The 21607-nt window shown below is 40.1% G+C and overlaps 3 protein-coding genes across 3 annotated transcripts; all 3 read left to right on the top strand.

Moving 5' to 3' along the window:
- espnlb (espin like b) lies at window positions 1-4245 on the top strand. The gene is made up of 5 exons (XM_070844890.1): window positions 1-15; window positions 825-957; window positions 1265-1383; window positions 1743-1922; window positions 2629-4245. Exons 1-5 carry the CDS (start codon window positions 1-3, stop codon window positions 4243-4245), a joined length of 2064 nt encoding a protein of 687 aa, XP_070700991.1.
- A 1874-nt stretch (window positions 4246-6119) lies between these two features.
- Window positions 6120-13661, top strand: rab6bb (RAB6B, member RAS oncogene family b). The gene is made up of 8 exons (XM_070845080.1): window positions 6120-6275; window positions 9019-9077; window positions 9791-9844; window positions 10328-10433; window positions 10562-10673; window positions 10821-10914; window positions 11721-11787; window positions 12698-13661. Exons 1-8 carry the CDS (start codon window positions 6206-6208, stop codon window positions 12760-12762), a joined length of 627 nt encoding a protein of 208 aa, XP_070701181.1. The 5' UTR covers window positions 6120-6205; the 3' UTR covers window positions 12763-13661.
- A 2141-nt stretch (window positions 13662-15802) lies between these two features.
- Window positions 15803-21089, top strand: aire (autoimmune regulator). The gene is made up of 13 exons (XM_070844889.1): window positions 15803-15949; window positions 16101-16275; window positions 17079-17225; window positions 17460-17525; window positions 17613-17729; window positions 17834-17967; window positions 18065-18186; window positions 18457-18526; window positions 18898-19032; window positions 19175-19299; window positions 20008-20086; window positions 20204-20302; window positions 21006-21089. Exons 1-13 carry the CDS (start codon window positions 15803-15805, stop codon window positions 21087-21089), a joined length of 1500 nt encoding a protein of 499 aa, XP_070700990.1.
- The last annotated feature ends 518 nt before the right edge of the window (window positions 21090-21607 follow it).

Below are 21607 nucleotides of genomic sequence, written 5' to 3'. Positions count from 1 at the left end.
ATGGAGAACAGCAAGGTGACCAATTATCAGTGCAGAGTGTGTAATGACACATCATTAGCCATCATTAATATTACCAACCACACATGTGCTTTTCCTGCGATGTCTCATTAATCACTGAGCTTCCTGTACGTAACAAAGGTGAACAATGTAGGCACCAAAACAAAACTGAATCACTGGATCTCTTTAACCCTTTCATGCATAGAGGTCACTGCAGTGTACAGCTATTCAAAAGCTGTTTTCTTGTATATGCATGAGTTTTGATGGCACATCAGCCGCTACAGTGGATGCTATTGCATCATCTCATACACTGCTACCCAGTGGCAAGTGAAATCAAGATGACCGACAGACAGCCAGAAACACCAAGTTGCTCATTTTTTTCTGTTCAAAGCTTCTATAAAAAGAAACCCTTGCAGGTAAGAAAAATATAATGAGTCATGCAATTGCTAAATTTTCCAAGTATTGATTTTATATTGGGAGGAAATTATGATTAATCACATGTCCACTGAATTGTACATCCTACATCACTAGCTATATTTCAACTACTGGACATGTAAATATATCTTTATAAAATATGGTTTGAAAAACCTTGTTTTTCATGCCTAAAGATGAATAAAAACACTTGGAAATAATTGTGTAATAATAATAATAATGTGTAACTTTAAAGGGTCCGGTGGCACAGATCATACAACGTGAGCATATGAAGTAAAAGCATTTTGCACATACTATATACAGCAAGTGTAAAAAAGAAAAAGTTGAACTGTCCCTTTAAGCATGGCTCACCCCCGCTTTGTGTGTGTGTATGTGTGTGCGTCCGTCCCCAGCAGCCAGTGAAGGAGGTGCTCCCCCTGCCGCGCCACCCCTCTCCACTTCCTGTGACCTCTCCCTCTGTGACCCCCGCTGTCACTTCAAAGACACACACGGCAGGCTCCATCCAGAACGTGCAGATGGCCTCCTCAGGTGATTAAAGACAGAATACATGTTTGGATTTCATTACGTACATTGAAATAGTAATTAGGAATGTGAGTACAATCATTAGATACTGAGGGTAAACAGTATCTAATGTTGCCAGCCATGTTATTTAATCGTGAATACTAGAACTTCGAATTAACCTGAGTAATTTTACTGAAAGTGAACCAACACTATCCACAGTATTCAAAAACACATAACATGTATTTTTACACATAACTGGTACTTTTTTAAAACAAGAGAAGAAATATTGAAAATACTGACTCATTTGAAAACTGTATCATGTGCGTGTTTGCAGTGGTGACATCGTTCAACCATCTGAGGCCTCCAGAGAGGGATGTCACCTTGATGTCCCACATGAAGTCCATTAAGTCTCTGAGGCAGGCTGGCTTCACTGCAGTCTTCACTGGACAAACGGTGATCAGACTGGCCTTCAGGAGAAACAGAAAGTCCTTAAAAAGTGCAGAAAATAACACAGATGGTGGCTGATTCTATCCCCTTCAGAAAAAATAGGGAATAATTAACAAAGTGTGAACAAAGTAGTGTTAGGTTTGTTTTATTGTAAAAATGATGTGGTTTGTCACACGCTTTAAAGGCCCTGCATGCAGCTGTTGTACTTATTACACTTATTTACGCTAATCAACCCTTTGCTTAGCACCATTGTGCTGGATGTGTCCAGCTGACTCCTTTTAAAATGAGAACCCAGCAAAAGCTTTTTAAATTTGCGCTTGATTTCTGCGTCACTGACACTTAGATTGTTGAATGAACGCTCACAGAAACTTGACAGCGAGGAGTTGTTGGAGGAGGTACCAATCGTCGATGTGATCCTGGCTGACATCGACTCCCTGGTGCCCACTCACGACGAAGCCGGCCGCCCCATAGCAGAGTGGAAACGACAGGTGATGGTGCGGCAGCTGCAGGTCAGGCTGCAGGATGAGGAAGAGCAGAGGAGACAGGTACACATCTGTACTTTTGTTCTGCACTTTTGTACTAGTTTGTTTTGTGTTTGATTGTAGTGATATATGTAAATTCATGTGTATGCATGAGCACACTTTGTTTACACAATCTAATTTGGCAGGATTAAAGTAAGTAGAGACTGACTGAATTAGGGGATGGGTCCACCGGGGGGCGGGAGAGGAGAAAAAGTGGAGTGTCTTTAAAGAAATAAGCATCTTTCACAATGCAAAAACTGTCGCTCATATTCAAAGTATAAAGAAACCACAAGAAACCCCTCAAGCCTCACGACTTTGGTGTATAAACACAGTTTTGCAGAACAGACCTTAATGAGCAGCATCCGTGAGAAAAGAAATGCAGCTCATGAAGTTCCTTTTTCATGTTTTGCTACTCTTTTTCCCAAAAGTGTTGGCTGATAAAATGTTTTATTTTTCAGTCCATCAATTTAAAAAGTCCTCAAGACTTGAGGGCAAAAACACACAGTTTATCTAGTGAGTCTATCTAGTGAGGGAAATATTTCATTTTAGTTCATACAATGTATATAATTGTTCTTTTTACGATGAGATGATTTTCAAAGACAAATTTGTTGTGATAGTTTGACATTTTGATGTGAAGCTGGAGCCAGTAGCCAGTTAGCTTAGCATAGCACAAAGACTGTCGGACAATTTGTCAGGGTCATGTGCTAAAATCTCTTCTTCCCTCTAACAGGACATGACTAATGGATGCACACCAGTGGACGGCTGGAAATACTCCCAAACCCACAACGCAGTTTTGGGGCCCTTTGGCGAACTCCTCACAGAGGAGGACCTGGTGTACCTGCAGCAGCAGATTGAGACCGTTTCACTGCAGAAGCGCTGCCAGGCCTATGAGCTGGAGCTGACCAGGCTGACCGAGGAACTGAGGATGATTTTACCCGATCCGATTTTAAACATCTCCCTTAACAAAGAGGCCCTGCAGCAGATGGACACAGAGGGGAAAATGCACCCAACTTTGCCAGTGTGGTGCAGTCGTGTCTCAGAGATTGTTAGGAGCATGTCACTGTTGGTGGCTAACCTGACCCAAACCACCGAAGAAGGGGGTGAGAGGTGGACAGCGGAGGGCATGATGGAGGAGATGAAGGGCCTGCAGGGTGTAAGAGATAGTTTAAGAACTGATTCATGCCAGGGATTGATGTCACAGGGCCATGAGACAACACCAGCACATAGTGAGACCTCTGGTGGATGTAGGATTCCTCACATAGGGATGGCGTCAGCTTTTAGCCATCGTCTGGAGACCAACAACTACAGCAGAGCACGGAGGGAGAAAGTGGAGAGGGAGATCCAGCAGTCCGGGGTGTCGGTCAGAAACCTCAGATCCAACTTCGAAGGTCAGATTGGTGGTATTTATCCGTTCGCTGGGGTTGTGAGAGGAGGCCAAGTAATGTTTGGAGCTTCAGTGGTAAACAACCAGAATGCCAACACAGGCCTCAACTGTGAGGTGAGTCCCTGTAATCCTCCTAAAAAACTTATCCCTGTGATGGAGACGACCAGCTTGAGGAAAGAGCGCATAGTAGTGCTTTTCCTGAGCCACTGGAAGAAATCTGCATATGCTATTTCAGTGAGAGTAGCGAGGCAGAGACAGGGACAGGAAGAAGTGTCAGGGAGAGTGATGGGAGCATCACCCCAGCAGAAAATCACCTCCATGTTTCAATTCTGCCAACAGCGAGGTGCTGTGGACAAGATGCTGAACTCCTGGAGGAATAAACTGGAACACAAAGATGCACAGATGTCCTGTTTGTCCTCGTCTAGCGCCTCTCAAAATCCACCAGTTCGAGTAACTTACTCCCCAGAGCAATTCCTGCCGGACGTGGACGGCGCTCCAGTGAGCCACGATAGCTTGACCCTCGACCTCTTCATGCTGGGATACTTCCACATTTTAGAGCAAGAGCTATCGCCTGAGGAGAGGAAGATGAGGCACCTGCTCTGCTTCGAAGTCTTCGATCATGTCGGCAGTTTCCCCTGGGAGATGGTGAGGGACTTCCACAAGGCCGTTCTGCAGGAGATCAAGGCTGGGGGGCGCCAGTGGACCGACGGCTTCGAGGACATCAAAGTTCGCTTTTTTGGGGATTCGAAATCATGCCGCTGTCCATCATCATCATCATCATCATCGCTGTTGTCAGATCCCAGACTCGTACCCAAAGTTATAGTTCAAACTGCCACTCCAGATGAGTGTGGCAGCGACACAGACTTCTCCTGTTTCAACAACGAAGACATCTGTAAATATATTGACCGCAGCTTCGCTTTCTGGAAAGAGAAGGAGGCAGAGCTGTTTGATTTTGAACACTGAGGTTGAATTTGACAAATTTTGCACCAAAGGATGATTATGTTGGTGTGTTACGCTTGGCTAATTGATGGGATATTAATACAATTATGTTGAGAATGCACCATTGCTGCATAATTATTGCAAAATTAATTCCAGTTTGTTCACATCCCATCACTGACACAATTTCCATGTAACAAAGTTTTATGTTATAATATTTGAAAATATTTTATACTATTGTAACTTCATTAAGTTGGTAAAATCACAGTGGATTATTGTAATTTTATGGCCCTCTAATGCCACTTAAAGGGGCAATGTTCTTTTTTAAAGTAAATTCGCAGATCATGTTAAACGTTGATGTTAAGCACTACTAAGCATGTGGCAACTTGACTCTAGAATATCTGTTACATTCCAACATTTACCAAATGAGATGCTGATTAAACCCATCTCCACCAGGTAAATTTCTCTGTTGTCTTTGATTTGCCACAGCTGAAGGGAGGAACAACTGGAGTGACTACAGCAGCTACAGGCCACAAGCAGCTTGGAGAAAGGTGGAGCTCAATGAGGAAAAACCTAAGAGGGGTCAGAGAGAAAATGATGATGCTCCAGATAAAAAAGGAAATTGACAATCAGAGGAAGGATCACAGTCAAAAATAGAAAGGGGTCGATGGCGAGCACAAACACAGATAACCATTGGTGAAGTATGACATCAGTATGCGTCTACAGTGTTTGTGTAATTACAGCCAGAGGGGGAGACAAAAGATTCAGCTCTGCAGGTTTAAGTAATCACAGGTTATCCTGCATTACAAACTGAGGGTTTGGAGTTTAAAAGTCAGGGGCAGACAGAGGATCTAATGAACGATGCCGTCCAGTTGTATTATGGGAAATGTAGGATCCAGGATTTTCCTTAAGTTTCACCAATACAAGGGAGTAAAAGTCAGGTCTTTTCTGCTTCTGCTGCATTAATTTGGACTATTCTTTTTGTAATCTGCCTCCGTCAAGACCCCCAACTCAACGAAAATTCAATATCAAATTTAAATTTGAATACTAATTGAAATACTTACAGCCATCCTCCTTGGTGGTTTAATGTTTGGGAATGTAAAGAAAGTTAGAGTGGAGAGAATATTACAGGTATTAACACTGAATTAATGAAGTACTCAGATAAAAGTAACAAGACTACAATATAAAAATACTCTATTACAATTAGAAGTACTGCATACATGTAGTTAAGTAAAAGTACTAACATGCTGATCATTTTCTCAATGAATCTATTGCTTGTTTGGTTTTTAGAATGTCACAGAGCCCGTGTAACATCTTCAAATGTCATGTTTTATCCGACCGACGGTCTAAAACCCAAATATATTCAGTTTATATTCATGTATGACAAAGACAAGCTGCCTTATACTTCAGAAGGTGGAACAAGGGAGCATCAATCAACAGCAATTCATCACTTATCAAAGTAGTCAAATTTTAATTTTCAGTTGATCGACTTATCGATTCAGATTTTAACGATTTGTGTGTTTTAATCTGTGAAGTCTGTCAAGTGGAGATAGTGGCATAGACAGTGCAACATTCTTAGACTTTGGGTTGGAGCAGAAGTATTAACCAGCATTGACTGGAAATACTGTATTTAAGTATAAGTGAACTACAGAACCGGAGTAAATGTACTTTTATATGATCTACTGTCACTGTAGTCGACCAAAGCTTTATTTTGTATTTCTATAGCAGTCATGCACATGTTCACGATCGTATATTTGAGACATAAAGGACTTTTGGTTTTGTTTCAGGTCAAACAGAAAGGTGACGGATTGAAATAGGTGAGGACGCGCAGGCGCACAAGCTCCCTAAATTGACAGGAGGACGCTGAGCTGCATTCCCATCATTCTGTGAGGAGAGGAGGATCCCCCTGCGCAGCCACACCGGAGGAGACGCCGAGCAACACAAGAAAAATATAAAATAATCCAAGTTGAGCTCTTTATCTGCCGCCATGTCAGCTGGAGGAGATTTGGGGAACCCCCTGAGGAAATTTAAACTCGTGTTTTTGGGAGAGCAGAGCGGTGAGTCAGTTCTTAGGGAGGTTTTGGGTCATCCTCCCTTAATGCCAAACATGCGTATACGTTGAAGGCCATGTATGTAATCCTGGTTGATTTTAAAAGTTTTAGCTGCATCTAGAGGATGTGCTGGCTGGCTTTGGTTCATCTGACGCCCATGAAGCTCTTGGCACAATCTGTGACTGTAGAAAATTTGATTAACCAAGGAAGGGGGGGTAAAAAAAAAAGGAGAACGAAAAAAATCGCATGCATATAAATTGCACCCACGGATTAAACACAACCATCATGATCAGTGAAAAATATCTGCTGAATATACTGAATTTCCTCGATGGTTGTTTAGTTGTGGCAAATTGTCATGATTCGCATCGTAGCAGGCGATATGAATTTGGATGTTTTGATGTGCTGCAGTGACCGACAAAAATGCTCAGCCTGTTTTCACATAACCGGTTTATTTCACTCACATCGCTTATTTCTCACATTAACAACCCCTTCTTCCATTTACTGACAGTGTCTAATGTTTCGTCCGCCACTTGTGTCTGTTTTTTGTTTTTTTTTATTATTATAGGGAGGATAATAAACAGTCCCCCATGTGTCAGTTCGGGACACACCCTAGGCTGGCGATGTCTGTAGCATCTCCAAACCTCGCAGTCTCCGGGATCGGTCCCGTAAATAATCAAATAAACAGGCTTGACAGCGACACAACCGTATACTGTTTATTTAATAATCCATCTATTCGGGGTGGGGATGGCTGTGTGTGTGTGTGTGTGCGTGTGTGTGTGTGTGTGTGTGTGTGTGTGATTTGGCGTGATGGCACAAAATCGGGAGGTGCTGATCGATAATGGTTTAGCGCTGTGAAGCTGCCTGAATACGTGTTCAGACATCAGACATCCAGAGTGGCAGCGGAGGAGTTCATATCCCGTAAAATACAGCAGCAGGATGCACATAATTAGGTTTAATATGACAACAGCTTGACTGGTGTTTGTGCCTTACATGGTGATGCTCCAGTGTGTGTGTGTGCATATGTGTGTGTGTGTGTGCTGCATGTCTATGAGAAAGGCTGTGTGTCGACTCAAAGCCTCCCTGTGTGTTTGTGTGGCCTGTGCTGCAATGTTGCTGTCCGTGGTGCTGAATCTGAGGCCTGGTGTGGCCACTGCCCATGGCTGGCTCCACAGCCACTGCTGTCTGCATGGAGGACTCTGCAGGAGGGCCCCGGGGCCTGCTGGACAGGTCCTGTCCTCACCCCGTGTGCGGATCCGATGTAAAATGGTGCTAAAGATGGTGCTGGGTGGGATGTAAATAAAAATCGAGCTCGCTAGGCTTCACCTTGATCCTCTGAGCAGTCATCAGCCAGCTGCTTCATATTTTACTGTGCTTTGTGTCTTAAGGATGGCCTTGTTGCGTTTGTAGTGATCATGCATCATTTTTGGACACAACTTCTGTTTTCTTTATTGTTTATTATTAGATTTGTTTTTCCCTCCTCGCAGTAAAAGAATAAACAGAGAATGAAGGAGAACTTAGCTAAAACTCTGAGTCCAAGAATCAATCAGTTGGTCGACAGGAAATCAATAACTATGTTTTGATTTTGATTTAATAATGTTTATATTTATGTACTGTATTTAGCATGGACCGATGCCACATACCACAGCATTTATTGGCTGTGGTGGATTGCAATGTGCTTCCCTAGATGGCTCTTTATAGATATACGCACACAAATGATGATGCAATAATAATAATCATGATAACGATAACAATAAAAGTAATGTGATAATCGCTCATATCATTACATTAAGCAAAACTGTCAAATATTTTGAGGGTTTAGCTTTTTCAGTTTGACAATTTGCTGCTTTTCTTTGTTCTGTATCGCAGTAAACTTAATATATTTTAATAAATTTTGGGTTTTTTCGCTGTTGATCAGACACAACAAGACATATGAAGTCATCACATTGGTCTTTCACAACTTGGAACAAGCATTCTTCACACAATTTTATGATAAATCAATTTATTACAAAAGTTAATTTTAGATTGTTTCAAACTCAAACATGCATCAGTTTCCCATTATTGGCGCTGTTGATTTCCATACATTTCCTTTGTATTGATTTGTTAGTGATGAACATTTACAACTAACATTTACAACTCATGCCTCCAGATACTGATGCTGATTATAATGAATTTCTTTGTCCTTTAAATCATTTTCTTTGTGTAGATTACTAATTTTGATTACTTACTTTACAATGAAATGTAATCTGTTGTCTCAGAAGCAAAAAAGTTGATGACTTTCCAGTTATTCCTCGATTAATTGTCACAGATGTTACCATTAGAGAAATTCAGCCTAGAGAAGCAAAATTGTGAATATTAAGATTTTTTGTTTGGGCCTTTTTCTTTCATGTTTGGACCATTTTCTCTTGCGATTACAGTTGTGGAGGTGACACTGAACTGCAGATTTAAATGAGGTGGCTTTTGGTTTTTCTTCAAATTGTTTCTGCTCATCATCTCATCATCTGGATATTTTTATGTCTGTTTAAGTGCTGCTTTGGTAGTTACTCTGGTTGAATGTTGGATTGCACGTTCCTGACTGTCATTTACTGTCATTTTGTCACACTAAAGAAGACAATGGACTCCCATTTTCATATCATTATGCTGAATTTATTCATAAATTGTGTATTTCTGTGTTTGGAGATTCTTTATGATTCTTTGTGATCTTATATGAAATAACACCCAACTAAAACTCACCCTCTGTTTTCTGTTCCAGTGGGGAAAACATCTCTCATCACTAGATTCATGTACGATAGTTTCGACAACACATATCAGGTGAGACTCAGGCCAGATTCAGAACCAAAAAGAGCAACATAAAACATAGAAACCTGAAGAAATTAGTGCATGATATGATGACTGACTAGGGCCAATCGCCATACTTATGAGGTGATGGCTGTGTGGGGCTTCTCCTTCTACAAACTCCTTTAACACTTTTCTATTCATGTGATTTTTTTACAAATGTTTTCTCTGCTTGTCTTCCACCAATGTTAGATCTGAATAGATAGAATAATGGGATTAATCAGACTGCAGATGTACAATATAATAATATACTATACTATGGCATAATAGTGACTGATTAACAACTGAATAGCAATGAAAGCTTTTTGGCCTTAAATGACAACTTGATTTAGAAATTACAAAATCAGGGTCAGGGTCCGTGTGAAATAAGTTTGGGTATATTATGTCCTAAGTTGAATGTTGTCAATGCAATTATCAAAAGGTAATGTCATTATGGCAATATTAGGATAGTGAAAAAAAGAGACTCTTGGTTTGCCTTGAGGGCTATACAAATTAAATTAGTATTTTAGCCTGATTCAATTTTGGTGCTTATTGGCTCTTTTCTTTCTCAACAGCTTTTTTTTATTTTCCTTCATTTAAACAACAGTCAATCTGTGAGGAACTACAGATGGTGCAGGGAGACATTTAGCTTTTAAAGTCTGGGTAATACTGATGTTTTTTCCCCCTCTTTTGTTCTTTTTCCTCCACAGGCGACCATTGGAATAGACTTCCTATCAAAGACAATGTACCTGGAAGACCGAACAGTAGGAAGCCTTCCTTGTCATTTAAAATTCACATGTAGATACACATGTAAAGATGAATGAATGTATTTGTACTCGTGCCATTTTAGCCAGTCGACCTAAGTAAGAAATGTCCCAATTTCCACTCTGTTTTCACTAATCCTTGATTTGATTTGCTTAATTACTGCTCTCTTCACAGACTAACATGATTATCCTAAGGTTATTTCTGGTGCTTTGGCTTTTCTAGTCCTAAGAAGTCAAAGCCATTCCCATGGATCATCTACTTTAGCTAGTATTAATACTATTTCTTTGTCAGGATATTATGCCCTGTCAGCCTGCACACAAGCTGATACTGGCTTAGCCCTTTTGATGTATACTTACAAGGCCCTTACATCTGTATCGTCTGCATGTAGTATGACGATTAATGTTGAAGCAGCTACTCAATGTGTGTGTGTGTGTGTGTGTTTGTGTGTGTGTTTCTCTGTGTGTGTGTGTGTGTAAATGCAGGTAAGGCTGCAGCTGTGGGATACTGCTGGACAGGAGCGTTTCAGGAGTCTCATCCCCAGCTACATACGAGACTCTACAGTAGCCGTGGTCGTCTATGACATTACAAGTGAGCAGCAACATGGCAACATGCTAATTGTGCTGTGCTAGCTGTTCTGTGTGTGTTGATGCATTATTTGTACATGGGATTTTAACACCTTTAACACTGGATATAAACAAGGACTCTGGTCTCTGCAGATGTGAACTCGTTCCAGCAGACCTGCAAATGGATTGACGATGTCAGGACAGAGAGAGGAAGTGATGTCATCATCATGCTAGTCGGCAACAAAACAGACCTGGAAGAGAAGAGGTGGGTTTGTCAGATAGAGTTCATAATCGACTGTAACATTTGGTTTGGTTAATTGAGCAGAAAGCACGTCCTTACAAGCAACATGTCAGTACTGAATAAATTAGCCCTCCGCATCATGATGCTGAGTCTGGTCTGATTTTTCTGCAGGCAAATCATGATTGAGGAAGGCGAGCAGAGAGCCAAAGAGCTGAACGTCATGTTCATTGAGACCAGTGCCAAGACGGGCTGCAATGTCAAACAGGTGATCCCTGCAGTTTCACCATATTTCACAGCATTTTATGGGCGTCACTTGTTCTCAGCCTCTCTGCTATTCCTGTGTCTCTCCAGGAACTGTACTCATTGTCCAACGACAATGAGTACAGTTTCTTAGTGCAAATGTGTGAAGGAGTGAGGTGGATAGTATGTTCATTCAGCCACAGTGTTTGCAGCATTAAAGTAGCAAAAGCACACTGAACATTGCAATTTCCACAAAATTGTGCTGGAATGTAACTAAATACATAACAAATTTGAGGTACTTGTACTTTACTTAAGTATTTCCATTTCATGTCCTTTTATATTTCTACTCCATAGGCTTAGTGGGTTTTTCACTCCACTACATTCATCTAACATCTTTAGTTACTGTTTATTTTACAAATTAAGATTTTAGATAGAAAACAGATGCACATATAAAATATGATGCATTGCAAAAGATAAAACTACTCAACAGTATATTAAATCTTTTAAACCAACTATAAAAGAAAAAAGTCATTTTCATATTCATCAGCAATAATAATATAATATAATCACTCAATGCAGTAATTTTTCTGCATTGAATACTTTTTTTTTGATAATTTGGGTACATGTTGCAGATAATATTTTTGCTCCAGTCACATTTTCATTCAAAGGGCTATAGTCCATGCAGGGTAAATATTAGAAGCATTTTTGCACATTTTCATTCCCCTTACTCTCACTGTCGTCTCTGTACATCTTCTTTTCCACGTCCTGATCCCTAACTCTCTCTCCTCTCCTCTAATCACCACCCTCCTCCTTCCTTTTCTCTCCCTCTAGCTGTTTCGTCGGGTTGCAGCCGCCCTACCTGGAATGGAAAGCTTGGACGACGCAAATCCTGAAGGAAGTATCCTTTACAGCCGCTGTGACTCACTGTGCTGAGAGCCAAACAGCCAAGAAATAGGCAGCTTATTTTTAATCTCTTAGTGGTTGTTGGCACGGGTGCAAACAGACCGCCCAGCCTACTGTCTACTGAGGCATCAGCCATTAAAGCTTTTCTGCTTAGTAGAGAGGAAATGCACAGAGCCAGGAAGGTAGTGTGGATGCACAGGTGGAGCACGACATAGTGGTTGTCTGGGAGGATGTGTAATGGTGGATGGATCTTTAAAGAGGGTCAGGGAGTGACTGAAAAGACAGACGTGTATCAATAAATGTGAATTAATTCATGAAAAGACTCAGCTTCCTCTATAAGTTTTGCAATTTAAACATAGATACCCAGCTAGTATTTGACTTTAGAGCTGAAAATTACAGTGCAATTATTTAGTATATAAGGAGGGTCAATAAAATACTCACTGGGTACCAATTATGGACAAACATGTACAAGGAATGTAGGAGGGAGCAACAGTGTTTAAGAGGAGCTAGAAATGACACCTTGCTGCCAGTATTGCTTAAATTTAATATCTAATTATTAGTTATGGGTTTCAGTAATATTATTGCTTCGTAACATTGCAAACACATTAAAATGAAATACAGCATTATTGTTTCTTGGGAGCAAAACATTAAGTTAAACTGTGGCTATAAAATTGTTGTGTGAATGACACAACAAATTCTTCTGATTTTACACACCAATGTCTGTTTACAGGTACAGCAGGCTACAAGATACAGTGTAGGGAATTTTATGGCAAGATAGTCCTCATTTTAGGGACATTTTCTTTTCTTTTACTAAGTTACTCAGTTAACGACTATTTGAGTGTGAAATGTTAGGTCATAATATATGATCTGACCATCAGACTTTCCCTTAACCAAATTATTCCCAGTGATCGACATCAAGCTGGACAAACCGGCAGAGCCTACTGTCCCCGAGGGCGGGTGCTCATGTTAATGCAGAGCTGGAATCGGACAGCTCCCTTCACACCATAGGCTTGTTGTGTTGCTTACTACTGGTTAGCTTCCAGTTGACTTCTCTAATTGGATATAGGATGCGGGCCTTGTATCTGATTGGACAAATCAAATGTTATCTTTCAGTCTTGTTCAGTTGTAAAATATTGTATACTTTGTCAATATGTAAGTGACTGGAGGAGAAAAGTGAAAAAAAAAACACAAAACAAATGTTGAAATGAAAATGAACAAAAAACAGTTTTGGAAAAATGAAAAAGGAGAAAAACGGGACAACCAACGGAATTCTTTTCGCTGTTATGTTTTGTATTTTTTATATATAAAAAGGGAAAGCACCAAAAATGATGCCTAAACATAGAAGGAGAAATAGTGGGGAGGTCGGCCATCTGGAAAGATGGCCGAACACGTCTGAATGTCTGCAGCACGCATGCACGCTGATCTGATCTTTGACCTTTGACCTTTGGCCTGCCCTCCAGGGTCTCCGAACTCTGGAAGGAGGTTGACTATCTTAGAATGTTTTATAGCATCTCTCTATAGCATCTCATGACAAAATGTATCTCATTTGATATTCCCACAAGAGTCAACTTCCAGTAGGTTCACCTAACAGTAGCTGTGAAAATGTGGCACTCTATCTCTCTATGGGTTTAACTTTTATAGAACAAACTGTACTGTGGTTAAAAAAAAAAGAAGTAATAAAAAGACAACTCACTATCACAACTCCTCCCTCCCTCCAACCACTCCTCTCCTTTTCCTCCTTTTCCGCTAACCCTCTCTCCTCCCAGTCTCCCCATCCCACCATCCCGGTAATACACGTATAACGATCCACTGTAATGCACTGCACTGTATATAATAATGTAATATGTATGTTGTGAACGTCCCTCTGTAGAAGTGGTCCTTGTTCACCAGTATGAATAATGTAATAATGTTTAATGATTAATAAATTACAGATTAAAGGGCTTCACTCTCCTAACCATCAACATTAACCTGGTAGCAAAATGGTGTACTCTATTCTATGTTAATTTACTTCTGGTTTTGAATCTAAAAATGTTAACACACACAGTTTTGCAATCATGTGGCATTTCCAATCAACAAAGCGAAGAGGTTTTGGTAAGATTTCACACAAACCGGTTATGTCCTCAAACACCAGTTATATTTTTTCACATTTTAGCACGTTTGTAAAGTCATGTTTTAAATTAGAAAATAAATAGGATATAGGAAATGTCTTCTCTCGTAGTGATAGTGATAGTACAGTATTCCTCTGGTAATCTACAAAACAATATTGGCTATAATTTTATAAGATGCATGTTTTTATCCATCTTCACAAATAACTTTAATAGCTTTATGTAATGTTACACATAAAGCACACATGTATAATGGCGGCTAACCCACACATCATCCTGCTTCGCTGATATTGCTTATGTTAGCTAGCTTTATTCGTTAGCTGAACTACTTTGTTGAAATTAAATATCTTTCATCTTTTAACAATGAGAGGGCATTCACTTAGAGCATTTTGAGCATTACTCATCATTATACTAAATGCTTATATTCAAATTACATTTACGTCACAGGGAGCTTTACATTTTTAGCTAATGATTAACATTAGCAGTGTATTTTAACTGATTGGCTAGCTAACAGTTAGCCATAACTATAGAGTTCAGTTCAATTCATTTATGTCCTATGCTAAAAAACAGACAGTTAAAGGAATATTTAACATTTTAAGTGCACACATTTTTGCTTTTTTGCCAAGAGTTAAGTGAGAGGTCATTTTTTCTTAAACCAACCTCATATCTGTCTGTTTAATGCAGCTGGAGCCAGGGGATGGTTAGCTTAGCTTAGCACAGAGACTGAAAATGGGAAAACAGCTAGCCTCTGTCTCACAGAAACAAAATAATGATGGGAGGTCACAGCTCAGTAAAACCACAACTTGTCAGCTTTACACTTTTATACAAATTAAACAAACAAGTTTTATACTGTAAAATGCTAATTTGTTAGCTTTAGAGAAGGCCAAAACCAGGCTAGCTGTTTCTCCAATTGTGTTAATCTAGGCTAAGCGTCTTCTGGCTTTGGGTTTATACTGACTGAACAGATGTGAAAGTAAAATTGATCTTCTCATTTAACTGGCAGCAAGAAATCAAATGCACGTATTTCTCAAAACATTGAATACCCCTTTAACTGTAGTAGTGCTAGCTAACTGTTAGCCTTGAAATAACATTAACTGAGACGTTACAGCAAGATTTGAGTCGTGTGTTATGTTTAAATGTTCATGAAAAACAGAGATAAAATCGAATCAGTATTAGGCAAACTCAATACCACTGTTACAGTGAAAAAAAATATGACATAAGTCATAGAATAAAACAAAATAAAATAGTGAAATGACATTTGAGTTAACTGATTTGCCAATCAGTTTATTGTTTACAGTGTCAATTTTCTCCTGCCTATCACACTGTCATAGTTATTGCAGTAGCTCCCGTCGGTGCGCCAGTGTCTGAAAACCTGTTAGTTAGGGGGAAGTTGAGGTGGAAAGAACCTTTTAAGAAGGAAACTGTCACCGTGACGTGTCAGGTCGCTTACACTCAGCTCTCCTGATGTAAGAGGACAGGTATTCCCCTAGATGGACAGCATGTCATATGATCCCCATGAGGGTCACCAGGCAGATGGAGGCAGTTAGTGCTGTTAGTGGACAGATGAACTCCACAGAGACAAGAGGACGACAGTGGCCTGGCGTGAAGAGTGAAACCTTGAATGTGGAGTTCCTGAAAACCTCATTCATGATGGTATATAATAAATATACGCTGGACATCGATTAAAAGCAGAAAAACTGGAGTGTATAAAAAAAGACATTAAGGGGAGTTTAAAGACAAGTGGTTTAAGATAACCCACACCTAAGTCAGCATGAAACAATGCATCTGTACAATGTTTCCTTCCCTGAGAAGGACACACCTCTTCAATCCAAAATACTTCTGGTATGATCTCAGGTCCTCTTAGGTCTGGGTCACTTTAGACCTCATTTACACACAAAGCGGATCATGTCCAGAGTGGAAGCTTTCAGGGACACAAACCTTCGATCCCTGCTGAGGGAGCTGCGGACTGATATCGCTATGGCTGTAGATGACCCTTTCCCTCTCGTCTATGGTTTGGTGGACAAAAGCATCATCACCGACAAACAGCTGAAGGTAAGAAATCACAAGCATTTGCGCTGATGAGTGGGACCATATATATGTCCTTTTAATTTTCCCCCTGTTGTCCACAAAGGAACTGATTCTAGATTGATTGATTCTAAAAAGACTAATCTACAGGAATGTGTGGTTCTTGCTGTTTTCATAGGACACTCTGGAGAGGGAGGGCAGAGAGGGGATCCACAAGGCCATGTACTCTCTCCTGTCCTGGGTCCTGGAGCAGAGCAGATCCACCATCCAGGCTTTCTGGAGCAACTTGTCCAAAGACTACAACCTCGACAGCTACCCCAAGCTGCAGACGCTGCTCACTAACCTGCACTCCAGTATGTTACATCAAAGTTTCACCAAATTGTTTTGAGAAATGTTTATACTATGTCTGTTTAATCGTTCCAACAGAACTGTCTAGGATTTGAGTTGGATACTGATGATTATCATCCATTACTTATCAAATCGATTTTTCTGCCACGTTGATCATAAATTAAAAAGTGAAAAAGTGATTTTTCTTTATTTAGAGCAATTCTGTAATTTACAATTTCAAGGAAGAATATTGATTTTGCATTTCTCAATTCAACATACGCGTATTCAACACAGCAGGGCTATATTGAGAAAGAGGAATGTGAAAAAAATGTGCATAGAAAAATAAAAATAAAATGAGTACATGGACATAACAAAAATAAATATATCCAAGGCAAGGCATTTTCACATTCTAGAGGTCATATTTTAACATATTTTAAGAAAACAAATCACTTTTATTTTGAGATGCCCATCAACAAATCCACAGTCAACCCATGTGTGAGCAGTGCCACTTAACTGAATAAATAACAAAAAACAAATAAGATTCCATCATATTTCTTTCTACTGGCTGGTGTGTTTCAGCTAATATTAGTGAAAAAGAAAAACACTTCTTTAATTCATTTCTAACAGAAGATCTTACATAGTATAGGAATCTACAAACTGAGCATTTTTAGGATAACACATCAGTGTTTTGTGAACTCAAGATAATACAATTTCTGTTATTACATTTTCTGTTCCTGTACTTTCAGGACAGAGTTCTCTTTCTGCGACTATCTAAGGCATTTTTGTAGGGATTTTGAGTTTAGTCTTCATTATTCTGTTTTATTGGTAGGATGGGACGCTGCAGGCTCTGGCAGTGAGAGGAAATCCTCCAGAGGCCACAAGACACCTCACATCAAGAAGAGGAGCCACGAGGACAGAGGGACAACCGCACACAATCACAATCCACGGTATCACGCCAAGACAAGCGATGGCCCAGGTTATTTCCCATGACACACCTCTTTTGACTCTTTGTCTCCTAACAATATCACAGTGGCCACTGCAGCTCATTCTGTTTCAGCAATAAGAAATGAAAGGAAGGACAAAAACGTGTATCTTTTTGCACTGTCTGGTGGCAAAACAAAAATTTAAATCATAAGACAACTTAATTTTGAGGCAGTGCTGGTAATAAAGGTTGATGATAATTCAATGTGCTCCAATGATTTTTCTTCAGGGGGTAAAGTGAAGCTGTACAGAGTGAAGAGTGAACCTGCAGCCCCACAGCTAACATCTGGAAACAGTAATTACAAGTCAATCTAATTTAAAACTACAATGCACAGACAATGCTTTAACACTGCAGACACACTTAACCTTTGTTCTGACACAGGTGTTCATACGGTGTCCTCCTCAGTCCAGACACCAGTCAGTCTGACCTCCTCCTCCTCCTCCTCCTCCTCTGAGGCCAGAGAGAAGATCCACATCAAGCAGGTGTTTGGCTCAGAAGGTAAACCACTGGGTGAGTGCCTGTCCCCTCTTCTTTTATGGTCACAAAGGTCAGTAAACCCATCCTGCATCAACAGGACATCATAAGTCTTTGTCATTCAACAGGAGCTGCCAGGAAGAGCATAAAAGCCAGTGGAGACTTTTACTCTTGTGCTCAGTCTGATGAGATAAATGGAGGATCCAAGTCCAAAGCTGCTAGCGACACGTTTCACCACAAGATGGAGACAACCACAGGCACGGTAGATGATCCATCCATGTACTGTCACCTGTCTGTCCTTTTGAACATGTGAATATCTGCTGTCTTATCTCGTGTGCCCTGTATCTGTGAGGACGCAGGTTCACTATAATGATGACGAGTGTGCGGTGTGTAAGGATGGAGGGGAGCTGATCTGTTGTGATGGTTGTCCTCAAGCTTTTCATCTCACCTGCCTGGACCCTCCGCTCACATCCATACCATGGTGAAACATAATATCTATCTATCTATCTATCTATCTATCTATCTATCTATCTCTCTATCTATCTATCTATCTATCTATCTATCTATCTATCTATCTATCTATCTATCTATCTATCTATCTATCTATCTATCTATCTATCTATCTATCTATCTGTTCATCCATCCGTATGTCATTTGTTCAGTTTATTAGCATGCGTGTGTTCAATAACGCCTTGTTGGTTCAGCTCTTGCTCTTAAACTAAGTTTTTCAGGTTACATTTTTAATCTGCAGTGGGCCGTGGCGGTGTGAGTGGTGCTGCGGCATCAGAGTGAAAACAGAGAAAGCCCAACTACCTTTACAAGTAAGCATCTTAAGAAAGATTATGGAAGGAAATGTGCATGGACTTTACATATAAATTACATATATATTTCAGTTTTTTAATTTGCATTTTTGTTTGCAAATCTCTGCAAGCCATGAACAAATATTAAAGTGGCTGTTTTGATATTAATAACTGACTTATGACTTGATGTGATGCACATAACTACTAATGATCTGCTTCCTAAGGTAAACCTCTTTTATAGTAAATGTAATTTCTTCAGTGTAAATGATGGCGGACATTGCTCCCCTCCTGTTTAAATCCTCATGATGTGACAATACTTGACCAGAGTTCAGTCTGAAAAGCTCAGTTTTTATTATATAGTTTATATTTTATCATTAATATTTATATCACAGCCACTCGTTGCTCAACTGAACACAAACACGAGCTCCAGTAACTCCATCATAGACGTCCCCTTTTTCTCCTCGCTATCATCCTCTACCCTCACCAGCGTCACAGCCTCTGTGAATGGGCCCACTGGTGGAAATCAGGTGAAGACTTGATGATTTTGATTTTACATCCCATTTTGTCAAACTTGTTGAATGATAACTTTGCTTTTAGTCCTTTTGCACATTTAGCATTTTGTAATTTTACGCTCTTTTGATTGGTAAAATATATAAAATGTGTATCCAGTGTGGCTCAGGTGGAGAGCAGGTCAGCATGAGGGAGGTGTGTGGCGTTTGCCACCTCGCAGGAGGAGACCTCAGTCACTGCCTCCAGTGTTTGGAGCATTTCCACCTACACTGCCACTTCTCCAAGTAAGACGTCCACTCCTAACTTCCTCTACCACTGTGTGATAGCTGGTGTAGACTCGTGATGAGACGTCTGCAGACGACGACGTGTTTATACTTCCCACAAACTTGACAAATGCTAATCTCTATACAAATGTTCCTGCTGGCAAAGAACTTTCTGTGGATTCCTGTTGATGTTACTATTGATCAACAGTGAGCATTAAGGATATGTGCTTACGGTGACTAATATATTGCAAATGGACAGCTGCAGCAGGGTACACAGTATAATGTATACTACTATAAACCAAGACCAATGATTTTACAATTCCAGAGACACGGATAATAAATCCATGTGATAATCTCTCATAGCACCACTTATTTGACTGTTTTGTGTGCTTCTGTGTGATATATATTAATGAGAAATTTAAGATCTCCTTCCCCAATGTTTAGTAGGATGTTAATCATCATTACCTCAAATCTTTCTTTGTATTTTTGGTGTTTTGTAAATGACAAATGATCTAAAAAAGAAAATCTTAGAATAATATGTTCTACACAAAGAGCTCATGTCTTATCTGAACACTATAGTTCACCATCTGAACAGGTCTGAACCTCCTCCTCTGTAATCCTCTTGGTGGTAGTCATATATTGATTGACAGTATCATTATACACCACAGAATACAGTCTGACTCACTCACTCACTCACTCACTCACTCACAGTATCCTTGTGTTTGGTAGAGGCAGATCCATCTGTGTGTCCTGCTCCAGGCTCTGGGGCAGCTCTGCAGAGAAGGAGGCTGAATTCAGAGAATTACAGGTGTGTCCACGCATGTGTTTAAATGGCCTGTGTATGTACAGACATCTTATACACTTTTATTATCTGTATTAAAGAAAGTGTAATCTGTCCTGTGTGTGTGTGTGTGTGTGTGTCCAGGTCGCCCCAGTGGTTCAAAATACCCTCAATCATGATCAGGTCTCCTCCGTCACTGAGCCCGTCCTCCACAAAGATGAACTGGACTCCATCCTGGGAGACGTGAGTGAGGCTCAGTTACAATGTCGATACCACAGATGCAGACATCAGATCAGACACAAGATGGCTGCACAGCTTACCACACAGACAGGGACTGAGTAATCACAGTAAAATGTTATCTTGAGGACCAGACCACAAGTGATGGGAAGTGATATTTTATTTAATGATATTTTCTATAAGAGATGTACAATAGTGTATTATTAATATTTTTACTTTGAGCGTTTATCTTTTATATAAACAAAGCCTATATGTTTTTTTAACTACCCTCTAGTTGTTAAAAAGATTTTGCTCTCAAAGGACATTTATGACTATAAGCAGCAGATTGATGATGGCCTCATACAGATCTTATCCTCATTTTTGTTGTTCAAATACTTATCTCTAACATATTTATAAACTACAACAATCAGATCAAGGGAATACTTCATTTTTTGTCCTGGTTTGCATTTTTTCAGTCGACTCCTCTAGAATTTACATCGAGGAAATGCGAATGTGTTGATAGATTGAGCAAAATGATGAAAATGTTCAAAGCATAACCTGATACAGCTCTGTGTAACTTCATACCTTGATAAATAATATGGTACGGATTTTTTGCTGTGTGATACCATCGCTGTCACTGACATCATACTGCACACAGTGGCCGAATGATGCCAGCAGGAGTCTTTTTTCTGATGCTGCCGTTGTTTTATTCCTGCTGTTTGTATCTCAGCAGGGCTCCATTGACGGCATCTTGCAGTGGGCTTTCCACAACATATCTCGGCCTCTTCCAGACTCTCAAGGATGCTACCAATGATCTGCGCTCACCCACCGAGCTCTCACAGTTTGAAGTAAAACTGTAAAGTAACAACGATGAAATGAACATAGCTAATTAAACAGAGATCATTGAATATAGTGGAGATTATTTTCTTGTGTCCTTCTGTACTGTACCTTCAGTAAATGTCTAGCAGTGGTTGATTTTAGACTGAATATGGTATTTGTTTGAATAGTTTAACATGTTTTGTATTTTATGTGAATTCATTGCATCTTTTCAAGCCACAGATTTTAAGGAGGTGATTGTGAGTTCATGTACAAACAAAAAAAAAAGATAACTGAAGTCATTTTGGTTTTTATGCTAGAATATGCAATTGCTGTGTGGTAAAGTTACCATTGGACTGGTTTGAAATGAAATCTGTGACATCTACCGGGGAGTGTCTATGTGACTGCAATGCATGGATGTGTTACCCTGCAGGTCTTTGAGCCAAACGTGCTGTCAGCCTCTTCAGACCGTCCATCTCCTGCCCTCTGTCCAATCTGTTGCTCCAGCGCTCCTAA

This window comes from Pempheris klunzingeri, chromosome 15 (assembly GCF_042242105.1).
Source record: "Pempheris klunzingeri isolate RE-2024b chromosome 15, fPemKlu1.hap1, whole genome shotgun sequence".
NCBI classification, from domain to species: domain Eukaryota; kingdom Metazoa; phylum Chordata; class Actinopteri; order Acropomatiformes; family Pempheridae; genus Pempheris; species Pempheris klunzingeri.
Note: the sequence above shows the minus strand (reverse complement) of the source record. Positions and strands in the feature narration are given on the sequence as shown.